Source organism: Camponotus floridanus, unplaced genomic scaffold, assembly GCF_003227725.1.
Source record: "Camponotus floridanus strain SB8 unplaced genomic scaffold, Cflo_v7.5 scaffold12, whole genome shotgun sequence".
NCBI lineage: Eukaryota > Metazoa > Arthropoda > Insecta > Hymenoptera > Formicidae > Camponotus > Camponotus floridanus.
In genome coordinates, this window is record NW_020229237.1 from 2627496 (window position 1) to 2655373 (window position 27878).

The 27878-nt window shown below is 28.2% G+C and overlaps 6 protein-coding genes across 14 annotated transcripts; 3 read left to right on the forward strand and 3 right to left on the reverse strand.

Annotated features, from left to right (window-relative positions):
* Window positions 1–930: 930 nt before the first annotated feature.
* On the reverse strand, window positions 931–11398 carry LOC105259107 (ionotropic receptor 40a). Of its 2 annotated transcripts, none has more exons than XM_025415398.1 (9): window positions 10510–11398; window positions 7986–8172; window positions 7619–7764; window positions 6844–7152; window positions 6254–6356; window positions 5511–5797; window positions 5037–5366; window positions 1617–2004; window positions 931–1215 (listed from the first exon to the last, which is right to left on the reverse strand). In XM_025415398.1, exons 1-9 carry the CDS (start codon window positions 10542–10544, stop codon window positions 931–933), a joined length of 2070 nt encoding a protein of 689 aa, XP_025271183.1. In that variant the 5' UTR covers window positions 10545–11398. The 2 variants fall into 2 exon arrangements, with proteins under 2 accessions (XP_025271183.1, XP_019885468.2); XM_020029909.2 differs by lacking the exon at window positions 10510–11398 and adding an exon at window positions 8673–8851.
* Window positions 5228–15644, forward strand: LOC105259108 (peroxisomal acyl-coenzyme A oxidase 3). Of its 4 annotated transcripts, none has more exons than XM_025415401.1 (13): window positions 5228–5375; window positions 8265–8327; window positions 12190–12355; window positions 12484–12609; window positions 12787–12942; window positions 13045–13192; window positions 13279–13569; window positions 13660–13823; window positions 13906–14143; window positions 14379–14612; window positions 14717–14871; window positions 15059–15352; window positions 15464–15644. In XM_025415401.1, exons 3-13 carry the CDS (start codon window positions 12227–12229, stop codon window positions 15548–15550), a joined length of 2022 nt encoding a protein of 673 aa, XP_025271186.1. In that variant the 5' UTR covers window positions 5228–5375; window positions 8265–8327; window positions 12190–12226; the 3' UTR covers window positions 15551–15644. The 4 variants fall into 4 exon arrangements, with proteins under 4 accessions (XP_025271186.1, XP_025271187.1, XP_025271185.1 ...); XM_025415402.1 differs by lacking the exon at window positions 8265–8327 and adding an exon at window positions 5474–5570 and having other exon boundaries at window positions 5316–5375; XM_025415400.1 differs by lacking the exon at window positions 5228–5375 and adding an exon at window positions 5506–5570.
* A 360-nt stretch (window positions 15645–16004) lies between these two features.
* LOC105259062 (beta-1,3-glucosyltransferase) lies at window positions 16005–20005 on the reverse strand. The gene is made up of 10 exons (XM_011270780.3): window positions 19630–20005; window positions 19049–19158; window positions 18766–18948; window positions 18558–18685; window positions 18074–18251; window positions 17804–17939; window positions 17550–17697; window positions 17075–17351; window positions 16673–16874; window positions 16005–16264 (listed from the first exon to the last, which is right to left on the reverse strand). Exons 1-9 carry the CDS (start codon window positions 19697–19699, stop codon window positions 16698–16700), a joined length of 1407 nt encoding a protein of 468 aa, XP_011269082.1. The 5' UTR covers window positions 19700–20005; the 3' UTR covers window positions 16005–16264; window positions 16673–16697.
* A 124-nt stretch (window positions 20006–20129) lies between these two features.
* Window positions 20130–21945, forward strand: LOC105259060 (probable low affinity copper uptake protein 2). The gene is made up of 5 exons (XM_011270779.3): window positions 20130–20213; window positions 20616–20760; window positions 20843–21102; window positions 21445–21671; window positions 21747–21945. The coding sequence occupies exons 3-5, from the start codon at window positions 20843–20845 to the stop codon at window positions 21848–21850; spliced, it is 591 nt and encodes a 196-aa protein (XP_011269081.2). The 5' UTR covers window positions 20130–20213; window positions 20616–20760; the 3' UTR covers window positions 21851–21945.
* A 348-nt stretch (window positions 21946–22293) lies between these two features.
* Window positions 22294–24801, reverse strand: LOC105259063 (E3 ubiquitin-protein ligase RNF14). 3 transcript variants are annotated; one of them, XM_025415355.1, is made up of 6 exons: window positions 24629–24801; window positions 24288–24361; window positions 24044–24164; window positions 23145–23875; window positions 22907–23071; window positions 22294–22698 (listed from the first exon to the last, which is right to left on the reverse strand). In XM_025415355.1, exons 3-6 carry the CDS (start codon window positions 24138–24140, stop codon window positions 22453–22455), a joined length of 1239 nt encoding a protein of 412 aa, XP_025271140.1. In that variant the 5' UTR covers window positions 24141–24164; window positions 24288–24361; window positions 24629–24801; the 3' UTR covers window positions 22294–22452. The 3 variants fall into 3 exon arrangements, with proteins under 3 accessions (XP_025271140.1, XP_011269083.2, XP_011269084.2); XM_011270781.3 differs by having other exon boundaries at window positions 23145–24164; XM_011270782.3 differs by lacking the exon at window positions 24288–24361 and having other exon boundaries at window positions 23145–24164.
* A 168-nt stretch (window positions 24802–24969) lies between these two features.
* Window positions 24970–27695, forward strand: LOC105259064 (folylpolyglutamate synthase, mitochondrial). Of its 3 annotated transcripts, none has more exons than XM_020029936.2 (4): window positions 24970–25157; window positions 25280–25539; window positions 25919–26034; window positions 26318–27695. In XM_020029936.2, exons 2-4 carry the CDS (start codon window positions 25465–25467, stop codon window positions 27654–27656), a joined length of 1530 nt encoding a protein of 509 aa, XP_019885495.1. In that variant the 5' UTR covers window positions 24970–25157; window positions 25280–25464; the 3' UTR covers window positions 27657–27695. The 3 variants fall into 3 exon arrangements, with proteins under 3 accessions (XP_019885495.1, XP_011269085.1, XP_025271139.1); XM_011270783.3 differs by having other exon boundaries at window positions 24970–25118; XM_025415354.1 differs by having other exon boundaries at window positions 24970–25539.
* Window positions 27696–27878: the final 183 nt, after the last annotated feature.

The following is a 27878-nucleotide window of genomic DNA, read 5'->3' on the forward strand; positions in this document are numbered from 1 at the left end:
GGGATCATCTAAAAGCGGACCATAACAGGGCCTCTCAAACCGAAAATAAGTTAGAGTTGGAAGTTCATAAACAATAGCTCAAACGAATGCTCCTTAATTGCTCCGTCAGAATCAATAATTGCTCCCTCTTTAAATTTCAATCAATATTTTTTATAGTTAATTAACAATTATATCCAATATAAAACGATTGCTCCTTAATTGCTTATTAATTGCTCCTTTATTGCTCCTTAATTGTTCCTTATTGTTCCTTATTTATTCTTAATCATCGTTATTTTAAATGATTATTGCATCTTTTTATCGAAAATTGACGAATTAGTCAAACCTATATGGAATCTTACAATAATAGATCTTGTTTCGTACTGAAAGCATAGGACGTTGTGGCTTGAATTATTATATGGTTCTACATAGATTTGCAACTTTCTACGCGAGGCGAGGTTCAACTTGCATCGTCCTATGCTTTCAGTATGACTTGTAAAATGATTAATTCGTTAATTTTCGATAAAAAATGCAATAATCATTAAAGTAACGATGGAACAATAAGAAGCAATTATGGAGCAATTAAGGAGCAATTTTATACTTGATATAATTGCCGAAAATTATTAGAAATATGTTTTTAAGTGAAAATTATAAATTTTGTTTTTCGTAAATATTTTAAAAAATATTAATTTTAAAAAGGGAGTAATTGTTAATTCTGACGGAGCAATTAAAAAGCATTCGTTTGAGCTATTGTTTATTTAAAAATGAACTTTCGGAGCTAATTCTTTTCTGATACCTACAGTCTTCTCTCTGGTAGTACATAGTTCATGTCTGTGATATGGTTCACATCCGGGCTACTCAGATGTACTACTAAAGATTATTCTTTTATCTTTTCTCTATATTCTTTTTTCAATTAATAATTTTTTTACACTACAAAATATAAATAAAAATTGTTCAAGTTTTACATGTATTGTTGTTCTTATAGAATATATCTAGATAATATTTATCGTATTTTGGATCTCTTAAAACAACGTATTTCCAATATATTATTTCGCCAAATAAAGCTATGAAGCTGAAAATATAACCGATGCCCAGGGCAATGAGAGCACCGTACAATTTGCGCAGATTCACCAGCGCTGTTTCAGACTTTGATTGTTGTCGAGACTCGTTGATCTTGGACCACTCCATAACGTCGCTCAGCCACTTGCGCACTAAACCAATTTCCGTCATCCGTCTCACCTAAAATATGTAGTATTAGAAGATTTTATGTTAATATAAAGACAATATAAAATTATTAATTTTGATCATCAATATCGGCAATATAACATTTTTTAATTTGGTCATTAATACATATAATGTAACTGAGAATTAATCCTCCATTGTTACAAATATATTTTCAGACTTCGAAAATAAAAATATAAAAGTGGCAAATTTATTTGGTTCTAATTTAATTTTAAATAAAAATTATTCATTCTCTCTTTCCGAATTTGTTGCTAAAGATAAGAACATCGTATATCTACACTTTTAGTATATCTACAGTTTTATATTGCTTACACACTTTTCAAAAATAATTTAAAATTATTAAAAATAGTTAATATCCCACGTAATTAATTAATCTTTAATATTATCATATGGAATACCCATAAATTCACATAGGACTTCAACGGAGAATTTTTTTCCAGCCCTAACGCGATTGGCATGTAGACGACGCATTCCTCCATAATGTGTAGATTGTACTTTACTGCCGATCCGGTATCTTTTTCACTTTTATTTTTTCGACCGTTCTCTTCTTCGAATATTCGCTTTCCGCGAATGTGTCGCAAAAAATACGAATTTTCATAATAACCGAACGTCCCATTAGCCACTCCATCGATAGCATCTTTCTCGTTTTCGATCAACTCAAACTTATTGCCAATCTCCTGACTATATGGATCAGAAGAAGCAAGAAAAAACTCCTTGCTTTCGTCGTTCCAGCCTCCTACTGCCAGCGATGATCTCGTCAGCTGCTCCAAAGTATCGATAGTTACTCTGTAATAATGGGTAAATAAGTATTAAATACAGCAGTATTAAATATAAGAAAGTAACATTGAGATTTATTTTTAAATCGAATCATGCGAGAGGTACTTCATTAAAAATATATAGAATTTAGAACAAAAAGGAGCGAGAGGTACTTCATTAAAAATATATAGAATTAGAACAAAAAGGAACCTCTTGCATGGCCAGAAATCTATGTAATACAATAAATAGAAAGTAATTTATAGATGAATATCCGATAGTTTTATAATATAGGTATGATTACATATATTCTGTATATATATATATATATGTATGTATAAAAATTTCTAAAAAGAACTTGTCACTATTCAGAAACTAATTTTTATTGGCTAAGATTAATTAGATAGTCATTTTTCAGGAACTAGCTAAAATCTCCTGAGTATTATTTCATAGTCAGTTACTGTCCTAAAACTAGGCAAGAAACAATGATATGTAAATACTGAATAATTTCTGCTCAGTGAAAACTCTGAAAATACTGGCTATAATTTTCTTATTCATTCTTGGTCAGTAACTGGGCAAAAAAAAATAATAAATAAATACTGAGCAGTTTCTGTTCAACGAAAACTCTGAAAATACTAGCTATGATTTTATATCGCTACACGTCTATCTCGTATTTAAGTTTTAGTTATGAGAATATACAAAAGACATATAAAATTGTAAAGTAGAAGATGGATATTATATAATTATTTGGTGCAGAGCGTAATAGGGAAATGAAATATGGGGATAGTAAAAAAGAACTTGAAAGGTAATGCTAGATTATGATAGATGGATTTCTAGATTAGATTTTTGCACTCTGAAATATGTAATTCTGAAAGATTTAGGTTTAGAAAAATTAAAAATTAGATGGGGAATTAGAGCATTGAGTTGAAAGTTTGGAAAATTAGAGAAGAAAAGGAAAAGAATTTAATGAAAAAATGTTGTATAGAAAAAATAAATATGGTAAACAAAGAATTATATAGTAGAGAAAGAAAGAAATTTTTCAATAGAAATAGATAGAGTATAGAGAAAATCAAAAATATGTGGGAAAGAGGTTTAAAGATGGAAATTAAAAATATGATAAGAGAAAGATAAAGAGATATACAGAAGCAAATGATAGATAATAAGATAAAGGAGGCGAAGTACAATAAAAGATATAAAGAAGTAAGAATAAGAATAGAAAGACCTAGTTATCTTAGAAGAAAAATATTAGATCTTGAGGAAATGGGTGATAATATAAAAGCATTATTAAGATTAAGAGCTTTTCAAAACATTATAATTAAATGTTGTTTCTTAAATTCTTTTCGAGTTATGAGGCTTAAAATAATTTCTTAATTTTACGGTTTATGTAAAATTATTAATTATATAAGAAATTATTTTAAGCCTCATAACTCGGAAAGTATTTAACAAAAAAACATTTAATTTAGTGTTTTGGAAAGCTCTCGAGATAAGCTATAAAAATGTGTAATGAAAAATAAGAAATTCCGTTTAAAAAATTAAAGGTAACTCTCGCGTGACCTTTAAAAGACTATCCAAGGTCAAATAATTATCACCATCTTATGTCTCCCTTAAAACCATACAACTTTTGTCTAAAACATTTTTTTCTACAATCAAAAATAAAAAAGTTATTCGGGATGATCGATTAAAATGGGACCCTGTATAAGGTAGAAAAGAAATGGAAGTATGATGGTAAAAGTTAGGTAAAAGAAATAATAAGATAAAGAAATAAAATACAAATATAAATAAAATAATAAGTTATAAGTTATAATAAACGAAAATATATGATAAAAAGAGATAAAGTGTGATAAGATAAGAAAAAATTTATAAAGGAATGAATGAGTGTATATATAGTGTATACACTGAGAAAAATCGTTTGATTGTACCAACAAGACGTATATGATTAAAGGCATTCTGGTTAAATCAAACAAGAATTTCTAGTTATCATGATAAGACTCGATTTTTTGTAACTAGTTAATACGTTAAACGTTTAATAGATTTTTTTTCTACTAAAAAATCATATTCACCTAACTAAATAAATTTAGTATTATTAAAAAAAAAGTTGGTAAATTTGACAAGAAAGGTTGGTAAATTTAACAAGAAAAGTTGGTAAATTTAACAAAAAATGTTGATAAATTTAACAAGAAAAGTTGGTAAATTTAACAAGAAGAAATTAACCATACTCGACCAGTAATTCCTAAAGGAATTCTAATTCGTCCATTATTCAACAGACAAACAGGTGAATCTACCAGATTTCTAATTAATTCAATCAGATTTTTTTCTCCGTGTAGGTATGTAAGCGAGTATGCTGGTATCGAAGTAAATAGGCATGTATAGATATGTAAAAAAGCAAAAAAAATGTAAAAAGTATAGAGATAGAAAGACAGAAAATGTATAATAAATAGCGATTTAAATTTAAAAGGTATAAATGGATAAATGTTTAGAAATATTGTAATCAAGTTCCTTCTTGGCAATAACTAAAGAATAAAGAGCTACTATAAGATTGTAAAGTGTTTTATATGAAAAATATTTAAATGTTTTATATATTATAAAGAATGCATAATCTAATTATATGTATGTATAATAAAAAATAATTTTATCTATATATGTATGATCAGATTAGAATCAAAATGCATACATGATACATTATATCTACACAATTATATAATTTAATTAATTATAAGATATAAACATTTTTTCTTGGGTTGTTCAGAAACTGCTCCTAAATTACTCAAAAACTGACTAATTTTACTGTCCAGTTATTGGCAAAGCAAGCGTCTCCCAAACCTGTCAGTTTCTAGCCAGTTAAATTGACCAAAATCTAGCTAGCAGCTAGAATTCCTGGCCAGTTACTGGCCAAAATAGATTGAATTTCTATTCAGATATACTATATACTTGGCATTACAAAGGTTACAAGAGAATTTTTAGAATGCTTTAAGTAAAAGCAGATGAATCAGAGTCCTGATCTAGCCTTACCAGTTTTTATTATTATTACTACTACTACTACTACTACTATACTACTACTACTATACTTTGCAACGGGATGTGAAAGAGTGGCCGTCATGCTAGCGCGATAAATAACTGTCACCAAAATGCTATAAATCCACCACCAGCCGATGAAGATTCTCACAGTCCAAGTATTCGGCAAGCGCGGCAAGGAGACTTGGAGAAGCATACCATACGTATACAGTATGCTGTTCTGAAATCCAGTGAACAGATACAGACCCTTCATACTGTCATATGCATTCGCTTCATCGCGTTTCAAATACGACTCTATGTATTTCTGATAAAATAACGCGAACACGTGAAGACTTCCGCCGCCTATCAACAGGGTGCAAAGGAGCGCTATCCATGCGTTCAGTCTACAAAAGGTGCACTATTTCATTAATTAATTAGTGTTGTTAATCCTTTTAGAATTTTTTTTACCAATAGTAAAAAAAATTGTTTGTTTTCTTTTTTTTGGCGAAAGATAATTTTTCACAAGTACGACGTGCGCATCCATATACCTGAAAGGTAATATCAATAACTTCCACGAATTATCGGTCAGCGATTCCGGTGTTAAAAAGGTGAGACATTCCGTGTTGTATGGCGTGGATAGATCAAAGTAATTTAGATTATGTATCGTATAATGTAGATCTCCGAGAAAGAAATCAGCATTCCCGATGACTGCTTCACCAAGAAGTCCTGTATAACTATCATTTTCTCCTACCTTGCCCCACTTGTCATCCGCGATATTAAAGGGTATATAGTAATCTGCTTTAAAGTTCATTGCTTGTGCTATGATTCGGATTAACTGAAACAAAAATTATTCGTTTCAATCGTAATTTTTGAAAAGTTCATTTTGTAACATAGCAAAAAAAAGAAAAACTGAAGAAATATTTTTGTAATTATTTATGGGTGTTTGAAATATTTAAGCAAGTTATTCCTAAAATTTCGTGAAAATTAAAATTTAAATCTTTAAAATCGATTTAAAATTCAAATGTAATTAATATGGGCTATTTAATTTTAATATATTTTCAATATATTTTTAATTTATTTTTAATTTATTTTAATATATTTTTATTATCTTCTTTATAACAATATTATCTCTTTAATTTTTATAAAAATATTTAAATTTATGACTAAATTATATTATTTTAATTCATTTATTTAAATTTATCTTTATTTTTAAAAAACTGTTTATTTTTCTGATCTTTTTTATTTAATGTATTGTTTGATTTTCTTTTTTTTTTGTGATTTTAATACGTACTTCAAATTCAATACCCAAAGCCTTAGAGTCAGCACTTGTCTTTTTTTGATAATGATTTCGCGAGGCTTCTGTTACAGCCGGTACATGTTCAAAAACTGCAACTCTGTTTTAGTCGAAAATAAACATATTAAAATAATTACAATTTATACACATTTCTTATTTATACTATTTACAACAAAATTAAAAAATTTTAAAACTTAATAAATTCTACTCGATTATAATAAATATTTTCCTCTTAAAAATATATATTTCTATATAGAGTGGGACATACTTATCACCCCCCATATGATAGCCCCTTTCATACTGTACAATTTTGATTTCAAACATTTTCTTCTACACTTTATAAATTCGAAGATATTTAAGGTGGTAATAGTTATTGTCCCACCTTGTATATTAAAAAGATTTATATATATGTAAATCTTTTTAATATATTGAAATATATATCATGAACTTTATTCTTAACAGTCTGTATTAAATTTATTGTTCAAAAAAAGCATATCAATCTTTTTCTTCTTCTTGTCTTTTCTTGAATTTTATTATCATCTCGGAAACAAAAAATTTATTGTTATACATACATTATACATACTAACCGTAGACTATTGCCATGCAAATCCGCAGTTTTTGATACATAATGGTCGTTACCATAACGTAATTTGTTATCTTGCCATGTGTCGATGTACTTGATCGCCGTGAAATCCCTCGTAGGCGATGGATAATAGACAGTGTCGAGATCGATTCGTTCAGCAGCAATTTTTTCACCGGAACGGTACTTGTATGTGTTGTATCGTCGTACGAACACCACATTAACGATCCGATTCCAGATATAATGCAATTCAGATCTAAAGAGTCGATTATCATGCATAAGTAAAAAGCGACCACGTGTGTTGATTAGACGTTCTCTGCAAAAATCGAATGCGAATTACAGAATTTACTTGTCTATTTTAGAGGATGAAAAACTTAATATTTTCTTACGTTTTCTGATACTGTAATATCTAAAAAATATATCTTACAAATTTTATTAAAAAACAGAATTGTAAAATTTTGAAAAGAATAATCACGCAGTGTGTCTTCAAATAAATCTGCAAAACTTTAAATGCATCTTCAAAAACAATGTTTTTAAATTTGATTTTTTGAGAATACTGAATCTAATTAGAACTTAAAAAATTAATTTTTAATATTTTTCTGATTTTAAGCTTGTATTAAATAGAAAAAAGCTAAATATTCAAGATTTAAAAATATCAACTGTTTAAACAGCAATAAAAACATGTAAAACGCTGAAAAGATCAATCTAATACTTAAAAATAAAACTCCCTAAAAATTCTCAATTTCATACCTAAAGTAGACTAAGTCCTTAAAATTATTTACCTTTCGGCATATTGTAAGAATCGCGATGTTAGCAATCCATTAGCAATTAGTATAACATACGCATCACAACCTATCGCTTTGCTACTTTGAAGCATTCTTGTTAATTTCCTTGATCGTGAAAAATCTTGATTATCGCGTATGGCGATCTGAAAGAAAATAGATCGACATAAACAAAGAAATTATGAATTTCATCATCGAGTTTGATTATAAATTCGATATAATTCAAGAGGAAACAGTTTATGATGTCGAGATTAATATTATCATGTATGGAAATATATTCAATTGATTATGCAATATGTTTTTTCTTCTCTTTTAGCACGGGAAGTTCCTTGGGAATAATCGCTCGTAAATAATGTTTTGTACTTACGTCATATTTTGTTAAAAAAGAAGACATCTTAAGAATTGAATGGACATCAATTAATCCGCGATAGGTGGTATCGGTAATAAAGATTATGCAGTTGCTACGCGTGGCGATTTCCTCTACGATTTGTTCAATCACCGATTTCAGATCGTCTATCTTACGCGTGCATCGATGTAGTCGTTCAAAACTGTTCCTATATATAATATTATAGAAGTATTTTTTTTATTTACAGACATACCTCTAGATATTGATTTTTAATGTAGAATACACTTTATTAATCCGCAGACTCTGATCACAGAATTAAGCAATCATCTGTCAACTATAATTAATTATAACAACCAATACGGGGTAAGTTAAAAATAATTAATATCCACTATGATACAAATTAACTGATATTACTGAACATAAAAAGTGAGGATCTTTGCTCCATTTTTATGATCCAATTAATTTATTTCTAGAATATATAAAATAATATTCTGCCAACACATAAATAAAATTCGCTTATATTATCTCTAATATTACTTGAACAACGAAATTAATTTTTCCTTAACGATAATTCCAAGCTATTTTCTCTTCTATTATTTTTCAGTTTCTTTAAATATCCACAATCGAATAAAAAAGCGCAATTTTTCGAATATATTTTATATACATCCAGAAAGTACACTCTTTTACCTAAGCACAAGTTTTTCCTACCTTCCGACGATAGCACGGATAAATTGCGGAAAAAAAATAACAACTACCGTCATCATCTCAAAACGCATGTTGAAATACTTATTTTCACTTAGCCCAGTTATACTTGGATCTTTCGTCCATACTATCGATCTCTTGTAATTTTTTACGTCTGCGCGCTCTCTCGCAATATAAATTGTTAATAATCTCATTTGTAGTCGATTGCGTTTATTTATGCAACATGATTGTTGGTAATCTTGCATATATTCGACCTATCTTAAATGTATTAGATTGGTTGGTTTAGTGGAAATCGAAACAAAAATACCTTATTTTACTAAATAAATTGTTTTATCCACTAGAATATTGTTTTGATGAGAACATTTAGATTCATGAATATATAATTATATTATGTTTATTGTTGGATATATTTTTTTCTGTCAACATTTTGAAATAAATAATTTTCTGAAATAGTAATTAATAAGTTACTTTTAAAATCAAATTTGCTTGCAATCATGAGCGTTAATTACTGCAAAGTATTTTCATATAATATTGATATTCCTAGTTGTGTAAAAATATTACTTGTAGTATTTATTCTAAAATCATGTTTTCGTTCAGTTCTTTCATTCACAAAAAATTCATATAAATTCACAAACTTGAAAAATATCATCAATTCTGAGATTTGCATTTTTCACGGATTTCTAAAAAATAGTCGGCTAAATTATTGCAAGTTAAAGCAATTTTGTCTTATTTATCGACTAAAAACTTTAAAATTTTTTAAATATGTTATGAAATGACTATCGTAATCATTCTTCTCGTCTTTCCTTTTTTATTTTCTTATAATATCTATAAAATTATCATATCTATAAAAAATAATTAATATAATTTAAATAACATAAATTATTTTAATATCGCCAGCTAATCAAAGGATCATTGGAAATAATATAATCGACCAAAACTAGCCAGAAATTTTTTGTTTATTGATTACGACGTTCCGACCATATGATTGTAGTCCTTTTCATTTAATACGCGTTTTATTAAAGTATTTAGTTTCTTATTTATTTTATAGACGACATTAAAGCCATTACCTCGCAATAAACGCATAAGTCATGCCTCACGTTTTCGACAAATGGTAATGATAACATTACCATAATATAATTTACACAAGAACAGCAGAAAGTTATTATTTGTTAATGTTTACATTTATTATTAAAGTCTATTCATTCTGAATTTAAGATTTGTTTTTTTCGAGTTTTGCATTTGTCATTAAATATTTACAAAAAGATGCGTAATATCCATAAAAAAAGTCGATTTTTCTTTTTTTTCACTATTATCTATATTTTACGACATTGATGTTTATTAATGAATTTTGTAAGAAATTTTTTTTCCGCTCTTTATGTTTTATCTACTCGATTTGATTTTTTTTATTTAATTTTATGATCCAACAGTAATACAATAATACTAAGTCTTATATATGTATATGACTTATATGTACATATTTTTGACTCGACTTTATAAAGAAATGAATTTAACTCATCCTATTTAATTTTCAAGTGAATAGATCTATCTTAGTTTCATCAAAATATCTAATTGATATCTAATATTTTATTCTGAAGAAGTTGTCAGAAAGCTTTACAAAAACGAATTTTGAAAAAGATAAATAAATCCATTTTCTTTTTATAAGAGAATTCAAAATAATGTGACTGAGAATTATTATAATCAGAAACGTTCTTGAATAACAAACAATATTGTAATATCATTTCTTGCTATACATATATGGAAATAGCACGTTAATTATATAAGTGTAACATTTGCATGACTAAATCGATAAAAAACAATAAGAAAAAATGGCAATTGTAATTACCAAAGTTGTACTCTGAATGGACTGTTGTGGTTCATTTTCTCTCAATTTTTAAAATTTATTAAATATCATCTGTGTACATATACAGGATGAGGCAATAACTCTGTTCACCTCGAATATCTCTGCTACTTTTAAAGATATGAAAAAAATTGTTATTATCAAAGTTGCATTATATCAAAAAAGCCATAATGATATAAGGATAAAACTATTTTTTCAAAAAGTGGAGGCACCTCGGAGATTTCAAGGTCACCTTTATTTTTTTAATGGTTATGCTTTTTTATGCTTAGTTTGATAGCGTACTTTGAGACGATTTCAACAACCTATAATTAAAAGTCATTCGAACGGTATTCGGATGAGTTTGGATAAATAATGGAGTAAAATAATATGATTGTTACCTCATAAGAAATGCTCGAAGTGACGTCCATTTACATCGATGCAGTGCTGCAATCGTTCAATTCCTGAAACACGTACACTTCTTAATACTTCCGGACTGATTTTCGCACATGCTGCAATAATTCGTTGCTTTACATTTTCCGGCGTGGTCCGAATATCATATCCGAATGACTTTTAATTATAGGTCGTTGAAATTATCTCAAAGTACGCTATCGAACTAAGGATAAAAAAGTATAGCATGCCATTAAAAAAAATAAAGGTGACCTTGAAATCTCTGAGGCACCTCCACTTTTTAAAAAAATATTTTTACCACATTATAATCCCTTTAATATAGTACAACTTTGGTAATTACAATTTTTTTCATATCTCTAAAAGTAGCGGAGATATTCGAGGTGAACAGAGTTATTGTCTCACCCTGTATATGTATTTTTTTTTCTTTATTGCCTATCTATTCGCGAAACTGAATTGTGTCACGAGAATACGAGATATGCGTGGAAACGATAAACTTAGGTTTCGCCTGTGTTCTATTTTAACTGATAAACGTTACATTGAACTAATTAAAAAGTACATAATATATTTAAACGATATTCAATATATTGGCAAAATCAAGATATGCAATAGGTTAAGACTCGTGTGCGTGATATCATATATCAAGCCATTAAAATATAGCACTAATAAAAGAGTAGGAAGAAGTCTAAATACTATTGCTTTTAGTATTAAAAAACTATTTTGTTAATACGTCCGCCTTTAAGTGTAAGTGCAATGTGATAAAAGTATATAACAACTTTTAAAACTGAACATTAATAACTTAAAAATAACTTTTGATAGTTAATCTTTACCTTTATCTTTATGATATATAAAATTTGTAAAAACTGTTTACGTTATATTATTTAACATCTACGTAAATTATTTTTTGAATAAAACTAATATAAAAATAAAAATGAATAAATAGAAGTCAATAATAATAAGTGAAAAGAAATTTATATACGAATATAATAAAAGTAATATTATTAGAGAAAATATATAAATCAATTATACGTGTATTTTCTTTTAGAATTCTTTAGAAAGTTATAAAATTAAGGGTTAAAAATAATAATAGTTATTTATTTGTTTTACGAAATTTATGTAGTAAAAAGTTTTTACACATACAAACACTTTAATTTATAAATATCTTTAATATATAAATATCTTATTAATAATGATAAATATTTTATTATAATAAGAAGCATATATTTTTATAGATCTATTAATATTAATAAGATTTTCTTATATTTATTTGCAAATTTGCAGTATTTTATAGTTATAAATTCAAAGAAGAAAATACGCAATGCTCACTGCTAGTAATTTAATAAAAGACTTGCCCAAAGGTCCATTAAATGCCTATAGAAAGCGAGCGACATTTGATTGGAAGTCGTTTAAATTAACTTTAGAAGGCGAAGATAACGTGCTATTTCAGGTATTGAAAATGATAAATTTTAATATATGCGTTACATATTTACAACTATGTAGCTCGTATATAATTATATTCTAATTAATAATTATATTAATAATTATATATAATTATATTCTAATTAAAATATTTAGGCAAAATTATGGGAAATTGTCAGAACCAATCCAGCATTTCAAAGGCCGACAGAGTCAATAAGTTTGGATGAAGATCAAAGACGTTGCAATGCTCAACTAAAAGTATTTCGTGACAAAAACATAAATGTAATTATAACTAATTATATAACTAATAATTATTTAATTACAATAATAGACTATGCAAAGTCATCACAATTACATTCCTTATCAATTTTTAATATTAATATAAAAATTTTAATTTTATTTTTAAACGAAAAACTGTTGCTATCATACTCAAGCTCTGTTTTTGTTTAATCTTTTTAGCCAATACATATTCAAGAAAAATTCTTTTATGTTTTCCAATATGATGGATCTGTGTCAGTAAAATTATCTCTTATGCATGGCTTGGTTCCATCTACTATATTAATGTTAGGCACTGAACAACATCATCATTTTATTAAAGAATTAAATAATGGAAATGTACGTATGAATAAAACACAAAGATACATAATCATTTATTATACAGCATCATATATAGTAATTATTTATTGTATAATATTCACTGATATATTAATTGCTTAGTATATTTGCTGTTTTGCTCTAACTGAAGTTTCCCATGGCTCTAATGCAAAAGGCATGCGAACCACAGCAACGTATGATATAGCGACAAGAAGTTTTATTCTTCATACACCCGACTTTGAAGCCACAAAATGTTGGTCAGGCGGTTTAGGTGAGTTTTAACTTTCAATAATGAATTAATAATCAAAGTGATAATACTTCATGTTACTTCACTTTTTGTATATTTTATGAATACAGGAAAATGTGCTACGCACGCCATTGTATTTGCTCAGCTAATTACATCAGATGGAGTAAATCATGGACTACATCTTTTCATCGTACCAATTCGTGACCCTCAAACTCATCTACCTTTTCCCGGTGTCACTGTTGGTGATATGGGTGAAAAGATAGGACTTAATGGAATAGACAATGGATTCCTAATGTTTGACAAATATTTTATACCGCGTACCTGCTTGTTAAATCGCACAGCTGATGTCAGCGAGGATGGAAAGTACGTGCTCGTTGTAAAAGATAGACGAAAAAGATATGGTAGGTATTTAATATGCCAAGAGCTATAACATCACTATGTAATTTTTTTCACAATCAATTCCATTTTCACTTTCTACTTGTATGTATTAGGACTGTCATTGGGCACACTATCATCAGGCCGCACCAGTATTTCCTTGATAGGTGTGCATTATATGATAATCGCGGTAACGATAGCCGTACGCTATTCTGCAGTTAGAAAACAATTTGGTCCTACGGACGATGATGAGCTGCCGATTATAGAATATCAAACGCAAGTATATATTAGCGAGATTTTTTTTATGTCAAATTTAATTCATAAGACACAATTATGATTTACGCGAAGCACATACGTTTTAGCAATGGCGAATCATTCCACATTTAGCGGCAACATACGCAATAAGAATATTTTCTGATGAATTTTATAAAATAATGATCGACTTCCTTATTAGCCGTTTTACGGGAAAAAACTTGAATGCCGATTTAGGAATAGAGATTCACGTACTGTCTTCTGCAACAAAACCCTTATGCTCGTGGATCGCTCGTGATGCGATTCAGGACTGTAGAGAGTCTTGTGGTGGTTATGGATATTTGAAAAGTAAGTACGAGATTTCGCACAAAATGATACTAGAATGAATCAGAAAGTAAGATCAATTTTCTCGAAAATTATATTGAAAAATAGTCATTAGCTTATATTTTAACACAATAATATCTAATTTGTGCGTAAATGATAAATAAAAATCATAATAAAATGGAAAATCTTACTTGTTAATCCACCATATTTGAGTGTATGTATTTTAAAAATACTAATCATTTTGTTGTCTTATTATTAGTGTCACGTTTGGGTGATATAAGAGCTGAAAACGATGCAAACTGCACGTACGAGGGTGAAAACAATGTACTTATCCAACAAGCGAGTAATTGGTTGTTAAGCCAATGGACTAATGTAATTAATGGACGACCTATACCATCTCCGCTTGGTTCCGCGGATTTCCTTGTTGACGCAGAACAAATATTAAATACTAAATTTAATCATTCTACGGTGGAAAATACAATGAAACCTGAAAGTATGATAAAATTAATTTTATGTTATAGTAAAATATATTGTTAAAAATTATTAATCCAATGAACGTCTTATGCCTTCTGCAATTATAATATATTTCTGTTTTAGATTTGCTCTTTACTTTTAAGTGGCTGATATGCTATTACTTGAAGAAAACATATCAACATATAAAGGATTTCAAATCAAACGGAATGTCTGATTTTGACATAAAAAACAATTCTCAACTGTTTTTGGCGCGAACTCTGTCTCTCGTATATGGAGAAGTAAATGAATATAATTATATATGTATATTCAATTAGCAGAAAAAACGACATTTTAAACAGTTTGCTAAACTCAATTATTAACAGAAAATGCAAATATTTTTTTTTTATATAAATATGCTCTACAATTAATTTACAGCATTATCGTAGGATGCAAATTGTGATGTAATTTTTGTCTCCCTTTTTACAGCATGCTCTAATACTGTATTTTATCAGATGTTTGCAAGATCCGAAATGGAAAGTAAATGAACGAGAAGTATTGACCAAATTATGTTCTCTGTTCGGAGCTGTAACATTGGAAAAGAGATTGGGAGATTTATATGGAAGTGGTTACGCTTCTACTGCTAGTAATATAAATAATTTTCTGCGGGAAGGAATTATAACATTGTGTAGAGATTTATTAGATAATGCAGTTGCACTGGTTGACGTCCTGGCACCGCCAGACTTTATTCTTAACTCTCCTCTAGGAATGTCTGATGGCGAGGTAAAATACCGCATTATTATCATATTATATTAAATATTTTATATCAAATCACTTTTGAGAGTATAATAATTTGTTTTTCTAATATATAATAAACTGAAGATTTTTATATAGGTATACAAACACATAAAGGAGTGGCTATTTAAAGATAAAAACTTGGAACGTCCATCGTGGTGGAAAGAAATACGATCTAAAATATAATCTAAATAGCATTTTTATTTATAAGTAAATAAATTATAAATATGATTATACAATAAAATTATAAGTAAATAAATTATAAATATGATTATACAAAATATCTGAAAATTATTCCGACTTTCTATGCCATAAATAGAAGTATTTTTAAAATTCTATGAAGTAAAAAATACCTTTATCATAAATTTTTTGAAATAAAAAATATCATTTTTAGGACCAATAAACTTGAAAAATAAATAAAATTCGAAGATATTGCAATACTTAACTAAAAGTACTTCTTATCAATAATAAAAATGTAATTATAACTAATTGTATAATTAATAATTATCTAATTACCATCCAAAGATACTTTAAAATGAATAAAAATTCGAAATATATGATATACATTACTCTATTTGCAGAATTACATATATATTGGAGATCTACAGTTTTGTATTAAATATATATATGTGTGTGTGTGTGTGTGTGTGTGTGTGTGTGTGTGTGTGTGTATGTATATGTATGTATGTATGTTATCTTCCTAAATTACTAGCTATATTTCACCTATTTATGTATGCTGATTTAATGTTATACGTTACATATCAGAAATAGATGATTGCGTAAAAATATCCTGTGATGTACTAGAGCTTTAAATACTTATATCTCAAAAACTATTGCTTGTGATAAAAGAATTGCTAAATTTTTCTGTTCCAATATTTTGATTTGTGAATTTGAGACATTCTGTACATGAAAGAGAGAATGTAGGAATAATTTATTATATTTATTATATATTTTAATGTATTATATATTTCAATGTATTGTATATTTTAATTGCTTCAATATTAATTTTTATTAGACTTCTAATATATGAATAAAAGAAATATGTATTTTTACACATACATATTATAAAATTCTTTTATCTTTTTACTCATATTTTTATTCTGATATGTAAAATTATTTAGTAATATATTTTATTATATATACATTATATACAATTATAAAAAATGTTTAATTAAAATTTATCTTTTTTTTTATCTTTCTTTTCTCAAACTTTTTCAATGAAAGCAAATGCAAGAAATGATTTTTTTTTACATATATGAACGCATTAAAAGTATAAAAATAAAAACAAAATATTTATTGAATACTTACTTTACTTTTATACAAATGTTTTACGTTATAATTCCGTATGTTTTGCTAGATATGTTGGTTTTATACGATTTGATACGATTTTATGTTTTGGTGCAAGCCATTTATCATATATATCTTTAAGAGGATCAACCATCCAGAATTTGTGGAACGATATAGGCTTCTGAGATACCAGATAAGCGACAGGATAATCCACGGGTCGTGCCTAAAGAAAAATATATCATTTTGTATTATATATATAAAATATCTTCCTAAATTGTATATTTTGAGCTTAGTATTTAATATATATTATCTGCAAGTTTAATTGTAAACGTTGCTATATTTATATCATTTATAACGGATCATTTATAACGGACAATATAAATTAGAAAAGATATCAATTAGAAATTATATTGCAAAGTATACCTGGTGAAACATTAAAGAATGTACAGGCTGCACTCCAAGTCGAGATAAACAGAGGCCAAAAAGATACATATCATCAGGAGTAGTGGCAGATGGGCAATTACATACGTCCGATCTTAACATTTCGCGAACCAAAGGAGCTGATAACACAATTCCCGCACCGCCAGTTAAGTACTCATATCCGTAATGACGATCCCACATACGAAAGCCATAACGTTCGCCGATAGCAATTAAGCGTTTGGGATTGTAGCATGTGAGTAAATGTAATAAACGTGCTATGCTGTAATATATCAAAATACATCATTATTATAATTATTTGCGAGAATGTTTATATAATAAATTGATTGAAGAATATATTTCTAATTCTAGCCTTATATATATTATGTGTTTTTAAATTAAGGATTAAAAATTTTTCATAGTTTTATGACCTATAGTTTCCAACTCTGAAAATAAGCTCTTTTTCTGCCTGTATACTCACTTGAATAGAGTATCATCATCACTGATAACAAGCCAATCATGTTTAAATTTTTTCATTATAATGTTCGCTCTCTGCAAAATATCATAAGTTTTGGCGCAATGTCCTTCAGTAGTATTTGGTACAATATATGCCTCCCGTAAATTTTTATCTACGCTAGAACAATTGAGCAACTTGTGAGATATATATATATATATATATATATATATATATATATAAATATATAAATATTGGAATATACGCAATTTCAAGCATACCGGCTGCATCACTGAAATATCCAATATGTATTTTGTACTTGGCCCATGAATTTTTAATCACTGGAATTCTATCTACATGATGTTTGGCGCATGTCTTAACAGCAAAATATACATTTCTTGAAGATATAAAAGAATTCTGCAAATATTGGGAAATATTTATAATTTACATATATATTTCAATGATGGCATTCATTACCCTTTGCTAATTTATTAAAATTATTATTGATTTTTATTATTGTTAATTAGGAAATCACATATTGTTCAACGTACACAAGAATCAAAGAATCGGGGATAAGTTGCACAATGAGAGACAGATGCAATGCATATTTCAGACACATGTGTCAATTCCACATTTGTACTCTTTAAAACGAATCTTGCGAATTCATATGGTGCGTCAATAGAAAAATCCATCTTTGGTCCTTTACTATCAGAGATTTGTTGAGATAAACTAAAATATTAAGAATTCTTCCTTCTAATTAACATAAAATATATGTATTATAAAACAAGTATATATATGTACAAGTAAATATATGTATTATAAAACAAATTGGAATTAATGCATACGTTTGTGTGCAAAATTATATACTAGAACCAATTTTATAAAATATATAGAAATATCTAAATATATTTAAAAAATAGCCTTTCTTCTATTATTTTAAATTTATTAAGTCACTTTTATATTATTTTCATATATTATTATCATAAATTGCTATCTAAATCATAATTAGTTAACATAAAAATGGAGAAAATATACCTCTTTAACAACTTAGAAGTCATACCAAATCCAGTTACAATATGTGGATATCTATATATCTTACTCCTTGCAAAGTGATGAATAATAGTAGGATGCTGATCAAAAAGTGCATTTCCAATCCATATATTCTGTGTAAATAAATTATCTATTGTATATATTTTATATCTTTTTGAAAATACAATAAAAGTACAATAAAAATAAAACTTACCTCAGATGCATTGAATTTTTCAAACACATCTAACAACTTTTTTAATCGAATCACTATATTTTCCATACAAAAGAAAAACCATTTTGCAGTTGGAAAATTATTTGACAAATAAGGCAATAATGGAGTTATTGTCCAAGAACCTTTGATGTTAAGCTGATGAGATAATACAATTCTTGGTGATTCCTAAAATATAGAAAATATATGACAATGTATATAAGTTAGATATAATATATTGATATCATAATGAAATATAAAAAAATGATTTTGATATTACGTAACATACTTTTCTAAGAGCATCAGCTTGATCATAGATGCGGTCTCGTAAATAAACAGCAAGATCTGTATGATAATGTTCCTTTTGACTCAATATTACTATCACTACATCATAGGGTTCTAAAAATAATTTAACTATAAGGCCCAGTTGCTCCAACATTATTTTAGCTTTAAGCGAGACTTAAATATATGTCTATCTTTATCTTTCTTTCTAAATAAATAAAGACAGACATATATTTAAGTTTATCTTTCTTTCTAAATAAATAAAGACAGACATATATTTAAGTTTCGCTTAAAATTAAAATATTATAATGTTGGTGCAACTTGGCCTAAGACTTCTTTTCATATATAGTTAATTTTAATAAAAAAAATAATTAAATATTCAGAGAATAAGACACAATAATAGTATTAAAATATACATCTCTTTGATACATAGGAAACTTATTTTCAAGTCTCCTCAAACAATTTGTAACACTTGATTCAATTAACTTGGGATTTTATGAACATTCTGAATTATATAAAATACATATTTAAAGTTAACGTTGCGATTTAAAAAAAAAATGGTAAAAAATATATCTTACAAGTATATACCTATTACATCTGCGTTTGTTCTTGCGATGAATAAAATATAAAGAAAGAGAGCAAAATTCATTGAACCCATTTTTATCACGTCAGAAGATTTGAGAGAACTCTATGAAATAAAAAAACTTCCTGCATCAAAATATGTAACTACTTCATATGGCAAAGTTTTTCGTGTATAATAAGAGATCTTCTTCCTCTTTTTTGATTTTTTCTGGTCAATGTTGATCCTGCTTTAATTAAGATCATAACATTCCGGCCATCAGCTGTTACGAATTGTTTGACACTTTCGAGCATTCAAGATTCGAGCACGCGCAGGCTACGGTCGGGAAAACGCTCTGAATGCTTTGAAGCATTTGATTGACCAATCAGATTTTAAAAAATCTTTACTCCTCTTGTTCTGATTGGTCGAGCAAACGCTTCAAAGCATCCAGAAGGTTTTTCTCACCGCAGCCGCAATCATCTGTTCATTCACCATTCACCTACCATCTCGTTGATAGGTTATGTTATCTATTTACTGTCAATTATGTCCAATGATCAGCTGATTTGTATCATAAAAAAGGATCGGTTTTATTGAGGAGACATTGATTATTATTGTAAGAATAAGTTTTGCAAAGAAAACTGATTGTATATAATTTTTTAAACTCTTTAGGACATTCGCGTCTTGTCACTTTTTGAATTTTGCGATTTATTGAATGTACAGAATCTACGCCAATCAAATTCGGTCGCAATTTAATGTATATATAATATAACTAGTGCAGCTAATTCAGCTAAAAAGAACAGACCTTTTATGATTATTAAAAGCACCAATCAATCGTACTTATCTTGTATGTACTCAACATGAGAGACATATATATGAGAATAAACAATTAATTTTTTGAAAGCGAAAGTATATCGATGTCCTAATGCTTGAACCTAAAAGAAAAATCACATTTAATATTATGTAACCTAATAAGGGTGACGAGAAAGAACTGTACATGCAATTTGCGTATTTTTAGACGTTATCGTAATTTTTAATTAAGCTAATGAAGCTTGGGATAAGGATAGATGGTCGATATCTAGCCATTTATATACGCGCGGCTTATCAGTCATAAGTGACTGTCATGAATCGTGGACGTGCGAAGGAGATCTAAAGCAATTAAGGTCAGCTGTTTCCTTATATACTATTTGTAGTTATAATGTATCCTTTATAAAAACATTTGTTTTCTTATATACATCATTGCAGATGCATAAGTGGTATTGGTTTGGTGTGAATCTGGATAACTTCCTGTTCCCAGGATACAACATCACTACGATATGGGGTTTAGTGGCAACTTGCTTGGGTCTGGCTGCACTTGCAGTATTCTACGAGGCTATGAAGATCTTTCAGATCCATTTGCAACAGATCAGAATAAAATCTGTATCTAGAACAGCCTCAACTTCCTCTGAAAGTTCCTCTCTTTTATCCAAAGTAACACCAAAGAATTTTAGATCTTATACAAGATGGTACATATTATTTCTTATTTTTCTCTCTGGAGCAAATAGAATAACTATTTACAGTATATATATACATAATTACTTGTATATATATATATATATATATATATATAAAATATATATATAAGAATTAATTACTTTATAAACTTGTATATTTTACATGAGTAAAATATAACAGCAGTACTGTTGTTAACACTTACAAAATTATTCATATTATTAACATATATAGATACATATATTAACTTTACCTTCATAATTTTATTCTCTATTTTTAAATATCTTTTTTCCCCATAAATAGCTACATAATAGTCCTTTTTTTATTTTGAATTAACATTAAATATATATTTTTAGTGCAACCTGCTCTAAATGGACAGTGCAAATACTGCACTGGTTTCTTCACACTACACTCGGATATATATTGATGATGGTAGTTATGACATACAATGCTTATTTCACAATTGCTCTTATAATTGGGGGAGCCTTAGGATACTGGATATTTGGTCCTACACTTATACAATTAAATATGCAACGGTTTTATCGCAAACAAGCACTTGTGAAATGTGATAGGGATTGTAAAGGTAAAATGCAATTATATTAAATACATTTATATTAAATCTATAAACGAGTATTTTGAGGTATTCTATCGCTTTCAGAAATTTTTATAAATCAACAGAGACGCGAATCTGCAGTCTCTATTGTTGCAGAACAATTAGTTACTGAAGCAAATATCGAAGTCCATGTATCGAGAGACACGTGAGTTTTGATATTAAACTTCGTAACGGAAAGTCTGATATTATTTAAAATAGTTATTGTTATTCATTATATATTACAAATTTTTATATATATATATATATATACACAGCATATTTTTATATTGATGATTTCTTATAAATTACAAAGTAAAAAATATGCAATACACAAAAAATTTATCAATGTGCTATTTATTCACAATTCATACAATATTGTACGACTATGATATCCTTATTAGATTTTTATATGGTAAATACGAAAATATATATATTTTTAGATATAGGATAAATGTACACATTTATTTATATTCACATATAAATACAAATCATAATGTATAAAATATTTGTTTCAGTATTTAATTACTTTCTTTATAATTAACAGTTCTTTTTTTGAGAAAAATTAATAAATATTTAATGAATAGAAAAAAATCTGTGAAAAATAACACAAATTATGATAATTAATGTACGATTAACAATATGAATAATGTCGTATTATTTTTTTCTCATAATGCATTATTGTAAGTAACAAAGCAACCAAATAATTATGAAAGTTTCTAATTACATTAGGATTCTCATTTGTTTTTTTATTTGATATATATCTCATTGAAATTTATTCAAACCAAATTATGTTCTCCATTATGTCGAAATCATCATAATTATTATTCTCTACCTTCTCGAACAAACGTCCGAAACAGGGACTGTTAGTAGTAGTGAAATGTGCATATCTGTCTATTAAAGTAATCTGCTGACCACACAGCCAACAAAAACAAGATTGACAATGTTTACAAATCATCTTGTTGCACCCATCAATTTTGCTAATAAAAGAATGGCACTTGGGACAATTTTTCGCATTATCCTAGAAATTATAATTGTCCTTAAAACTAATGCTCTTAAAATCTTCCTATTATTCTAATTATTAATAAATTAATTATTTTATTAATTATATTAATTATTTTATTAATCATATTAATTATTTTATTAATCATATTAATTAATTTTAATAATTAATAATTTTTTATTATTATTAATTTCTATATTAAATCTTTATATTTTATTATACATACCTGCAGATATTCACTTGTAAGAGTTTCTTCAACTAATCGTATTTGTCGCCTGCCATACTTCTTTTCCAAAAACTTTATTTTTTTATCATCACTATCCTTATAATTGTTAATGAGCTTCTTAACATCATCTGATGCTATGTTGCATGGTGCAGCTCCATGGAACGACTATTTATGTAATAATTATTATATTATTTAGCTAATCTTTATTTAATATATAATGAAGTACATCTTCCGTTACCTTATAACAATATACGCAAAAGCAATAATTACAAATAGGACAAATTGGTGCAGCATCATTTGGATCCTTAATTATTGGATTTTGACATGAAATTCTCGGGCAATATATTATATCATTCATAGTGTCTAATGTTATTCGCAACACGAGTTCTTCATACCGCGAAAACAAGTTCGGACAGAGAGTTTTAATATCGTTATCGTTTATTTCGAAACTGCAGTTCAACGTTGGACACGGTATAATCTTAATGCGCTCGTTAATCTTAATACGTATGTGTTCCTTCATACAACTTTTGCAGTAAACGTGTCCACAGTTTCTCAGTTCTATACAATGTACTCCCTTGTATTCCTGGAAGCATATCTGACAAGTGTAGAAGTTGTTATCAAATTGTTTCCTATGCTGCTGTCTGTCATAAGATATTAACAATTTTTTAAGGTCTAAAGACAAAGCACCATTTACAGCTCTGGGATCAGATAAGTGTGCTAAACGGAATGTAATACGATCACCTGGTGTTGTGCGAATTATGTGCATGAAGGAAACATCTAAAGAATCTTGTATGTTGAGAAAATTAAAAAGATCATTTTGTAGAAAATCTAGCCATAGGAACAAGATCTCATTGCCTTGATTCTCTTCCCATATTTCATCCAATTTCTGACAGATGAAAGATATCTCCCAAGGAGTCAGCCAGGTAACAGATACACAAAACTTTGGTGGCTTTTGAGATGGATACGTATCTGGAAGTTGAGTGTGCAATCCGATTGGTGGCAGGTACTCAATAAAAATTGTATCACGTGGAACAATCTCCTTGAAGATTATATTAGAAGAACAGTAGTTAGTAAAGTTCACTTCTAGCTTTTTATGAAATTTAGGAAATATATTAACAGTGCATTTTATCTTCTCACTTCTTATACAAGAGAATTCTTTTTTATTGTAAATACTGGATAGGACAGTCATTTCGTTCTCCTGTCGTATACGATCACTTGCGATCACATGAGACATTTTAAGTATCTTTGAGATAAAAATCTTGAAAAAAATAATAGTAGCAAAATTAGAGAATTATAGATTTAATTAATAAATTTAGAAGATTTGTCATTAATATTAATTCATAACTTATATTCAAAAAATAAATGGAGGGAAGCAACACACCTTAATATCACAATTCTTGGAAAAATAAGTACTTAATGTTGCTTGTGTATTTATAAAAGATTTGTTCTTTTTAGCTAAAATAAAGCAAAATAAAAATGATATATATTTAAAAATTCGAAAAAAAGAAAATAAAAGGAAGAAATGTAGAAAATTTAATCGTTAAAAAGAAAAAATTAAAGTAAAAAGAAAGTAGATGTAATAAAAAATTATACTAAATAGATATGTATGTATGAATATTTGTATTTTTAACTTTTCTAACTATAAATTAATATTAAAATTTATAAAAAAGTATGTAGAAGAAAATGTAAGAATTAATGATTTACATATTTAAAAATAATTACTCTGAAACTTGTGAAAATCGGTGCACACGACCAATTTTAGGCTGGATCTCTACTTTGTATATCCTCATTCATTCAAAGAGCACATATGTACGAACTCCAAACCGATGTTGACATACCGATTGGCTGTCAGATAGAGAATTTCTAGGGTTTTGAAAGTTTCTTGCAATAGCAGCCAATACGTTTGACGAAAGTTGTCATAATTGGTATCTTATTGGGATCTTATAATAGCTCTCACGAGACCGGAATCAAAATAAACATATGTATTTATGGCGGGAAAAAATAATTCTTATCGTACGCGCGTATTAAAATTAAATTAACAATTAATCTCATTGCTAGAAACATATTTAATTTGTATATCGACAACTATAACTCGTATAACTTGTTCCATGTTATAACCTTTTATAAATTTTTCATATTTCAACTTTTACAGACTCGAAAATGTTGAATGAATGAATGGAATGTTATTGAATGAAAAACAAGCGCAAAGAAGGTTAATAGCACGAAGTGATAAATCTACAAGTTTTTCTGTGTAATATAAACAAATTAATTCCCTTCGTGTGTTTTTATGTGGAATTATTTGAGAAATTTCATCGCAAAATTCTATTTAAGTTAATCAAATGTTGTCGACTTAATTAAGTATTACTTTGACAGGTGACACTTGAAGTATATATTGTTCGAACGTAAAATATTCGAAGATCGTCTCCGAAATTTTGTAATACACGGTTACGCAATTGTTGGCGATTGTGTGACTTGCTCTTTGATACGGAGAACGATAAACAAGTAAAAAAATTCCTTTCTTATCGCTTCTTTCATGATACTGGAATTATCGCATTCCAATGTTTATTCTGTTGAGGAAAATGACGCACAATGGACTTTTGGTTCGTCCTATTCATACTGGTAGATCTTACGAAGTAAGTGCAATAATTATTTATTTTAAAAATTAAAAAATTGTTCATACCTGTTGTATTTACAATTAAAAAAATTTTTGAATATTTTTGTTATTTATGAAAAAAAGAACAGCTAAATTTACTCTCAATTTTTAGCAGAATTATTAAGATATTATTTGATATCTAAGTATAAATACATATAAATTCATTGCTTTTCTATTTATATAAATTTTAACACTATAATTTCCTTTTAAGAGTGTGTTTATATTGTTTATATAATTATAGAAATATTATTATATACAAAATGATACATGTAATATTTAAGGATAGCACAATTAAATTATATAATTGATATAAAAAATTAAATTTAGATATATATAAATATTGTATATTGTATTTACAGGAAGCGATAAAAGTGTTATATACTTTACAAAGCAATGCTGCGGACTTACAAAATGTTATAAAGCACAATGTGAATAACCCTGAGAAATTGAAAGAAACAGAGAAATATTTACTCCGGTAACAAAACAATTAATGATACAATGTTAATATTATAATTAAGAAATTTATTTTTCTTATCTAAGAAACATTACATTAAGTATGCATGTACTTTAAATTTGATTTATGGTGTGTAACTTCAAACACAGTATCTTTCATTCTACGATAAAATACAATGTAAATAACTCTGAAAGATTGAAAGAAACACTGCTTAAAATTTATTATTAAGTACATACATACTTTAAATTTAATTTATGAGATATGTAACTTTAAACAGTATCTTCAACTCTGTATTACATCATAGATCTGGTATTACTTTGGAGCAACTGGACAGCTTATCTGTGATACATGTGGCTGGTACAAAGGGTAAGGGCACGACGTGCGCGTTTACAGAAGCAATTATACGGCAGTACGGCTTCAGCACGGGTTTCTTCAGTTCACCACATCTAGTTTCTGTAAGGGAGCGTATCCGATTAAATGGCGAGCCGATCAGTCAATCACACTTTGCCCAATTTTTTTGGAACCTTTATCGATGCTTGGAGCAAAAACGAGAATACGAATCCGATATGCCGACGTATTTCAGATTCTTGACAATCCTCTCGTTTCACGTGTTTCTGGAAGCGAATGTTGATGTAGCGATCCTTGAAGTTGGAATCGGTGGTGAATTGGATAGTACCAATGTCGTGCGAAATCCGGTCTGCGTAGGTATAACTAGCCTAGGTCTCGAGCACACTTTGCTGCTGGGCAATACCCTGGAACAGATCGCTTATCAGAAATCGGGGATCTTTAAACCGCATGCTGCGGCCTTCACGGTGCCGCAACCGGAATTGGCGATGCGCGTTCTACGGAAACGAGCCGCGGAAAGACGATGCCGCAGCTTGCAAGTGATTCTTGCAACTCAACACGAGTGGAATGATGTCTTCTCGTTGGTGAAACTCAACAACGTACAGCAACAGAATGCTTCACTGTCGATCAGCATGGCACTCGAATGGATGAAATTGCGATGCGATAAATCACCGTTGATCGTAAACGATACGAAATACGTCAATGGCTTTCGCGATGATCATAAAAATGATAAGGTTGATTTATCTCAAACCGTTTATTTAAACAAGATCGCAGCGGCATTGGCAAGTTGCAAATGGCCAGGTCGCACGCAAATTCTAAGGACTAGTATAGCAGATTTTTTCTTAGACGGCGCACATACCGTCGAAAGTATTGTTAATTGCATATCATGGTTCAAGAGAAGCAGTCAAGAAACCTCTATTAAATTCCTAATATTCAACACTAGCGGTAATCGGAATTCTGTACAATTATTAAAGTTGCTGAAATCTCTGGATTTCGACAAAGCTTATTTCTCTCCAAATTGTGTTGGAGTACCTAGTACAGAGGATATGAATTCAAATTATGCGCAAGATGTGATGGATGAGCAAAGAAACAAATGTGAGGAACACTGTGAATTATGGGGCGAAAATTCGATGCTGAAGAATGATGTCACTGAAGTACTTTTGGACATTAAAAAGTATGCATCGTTGAAAATGACCAGGAACAATAAAATAGAAATACTCGTAACGGGTTCTTTACATATGATTGGCGCAGTATTAACAATTCTGGATCCTAACTTGACAATGACAAGTGATTTTTAATGTAACAAGTGCAATTAAAATTTAATTTGTTTATATTTATTTAATCTTTAATCTCCTTTGTTTCATATATATTTTTCTTTTCATATTTTTAATCAAACAAAAAATATATATTAAATAAAAAAATTGTGATAAATTTAGTCTTTTTTTCTTATTTGGCATAAATTTGTAGAGAATTTTACAAATTCTAAAGGATTATAAAAATATTTTATTATAGAAAATAAA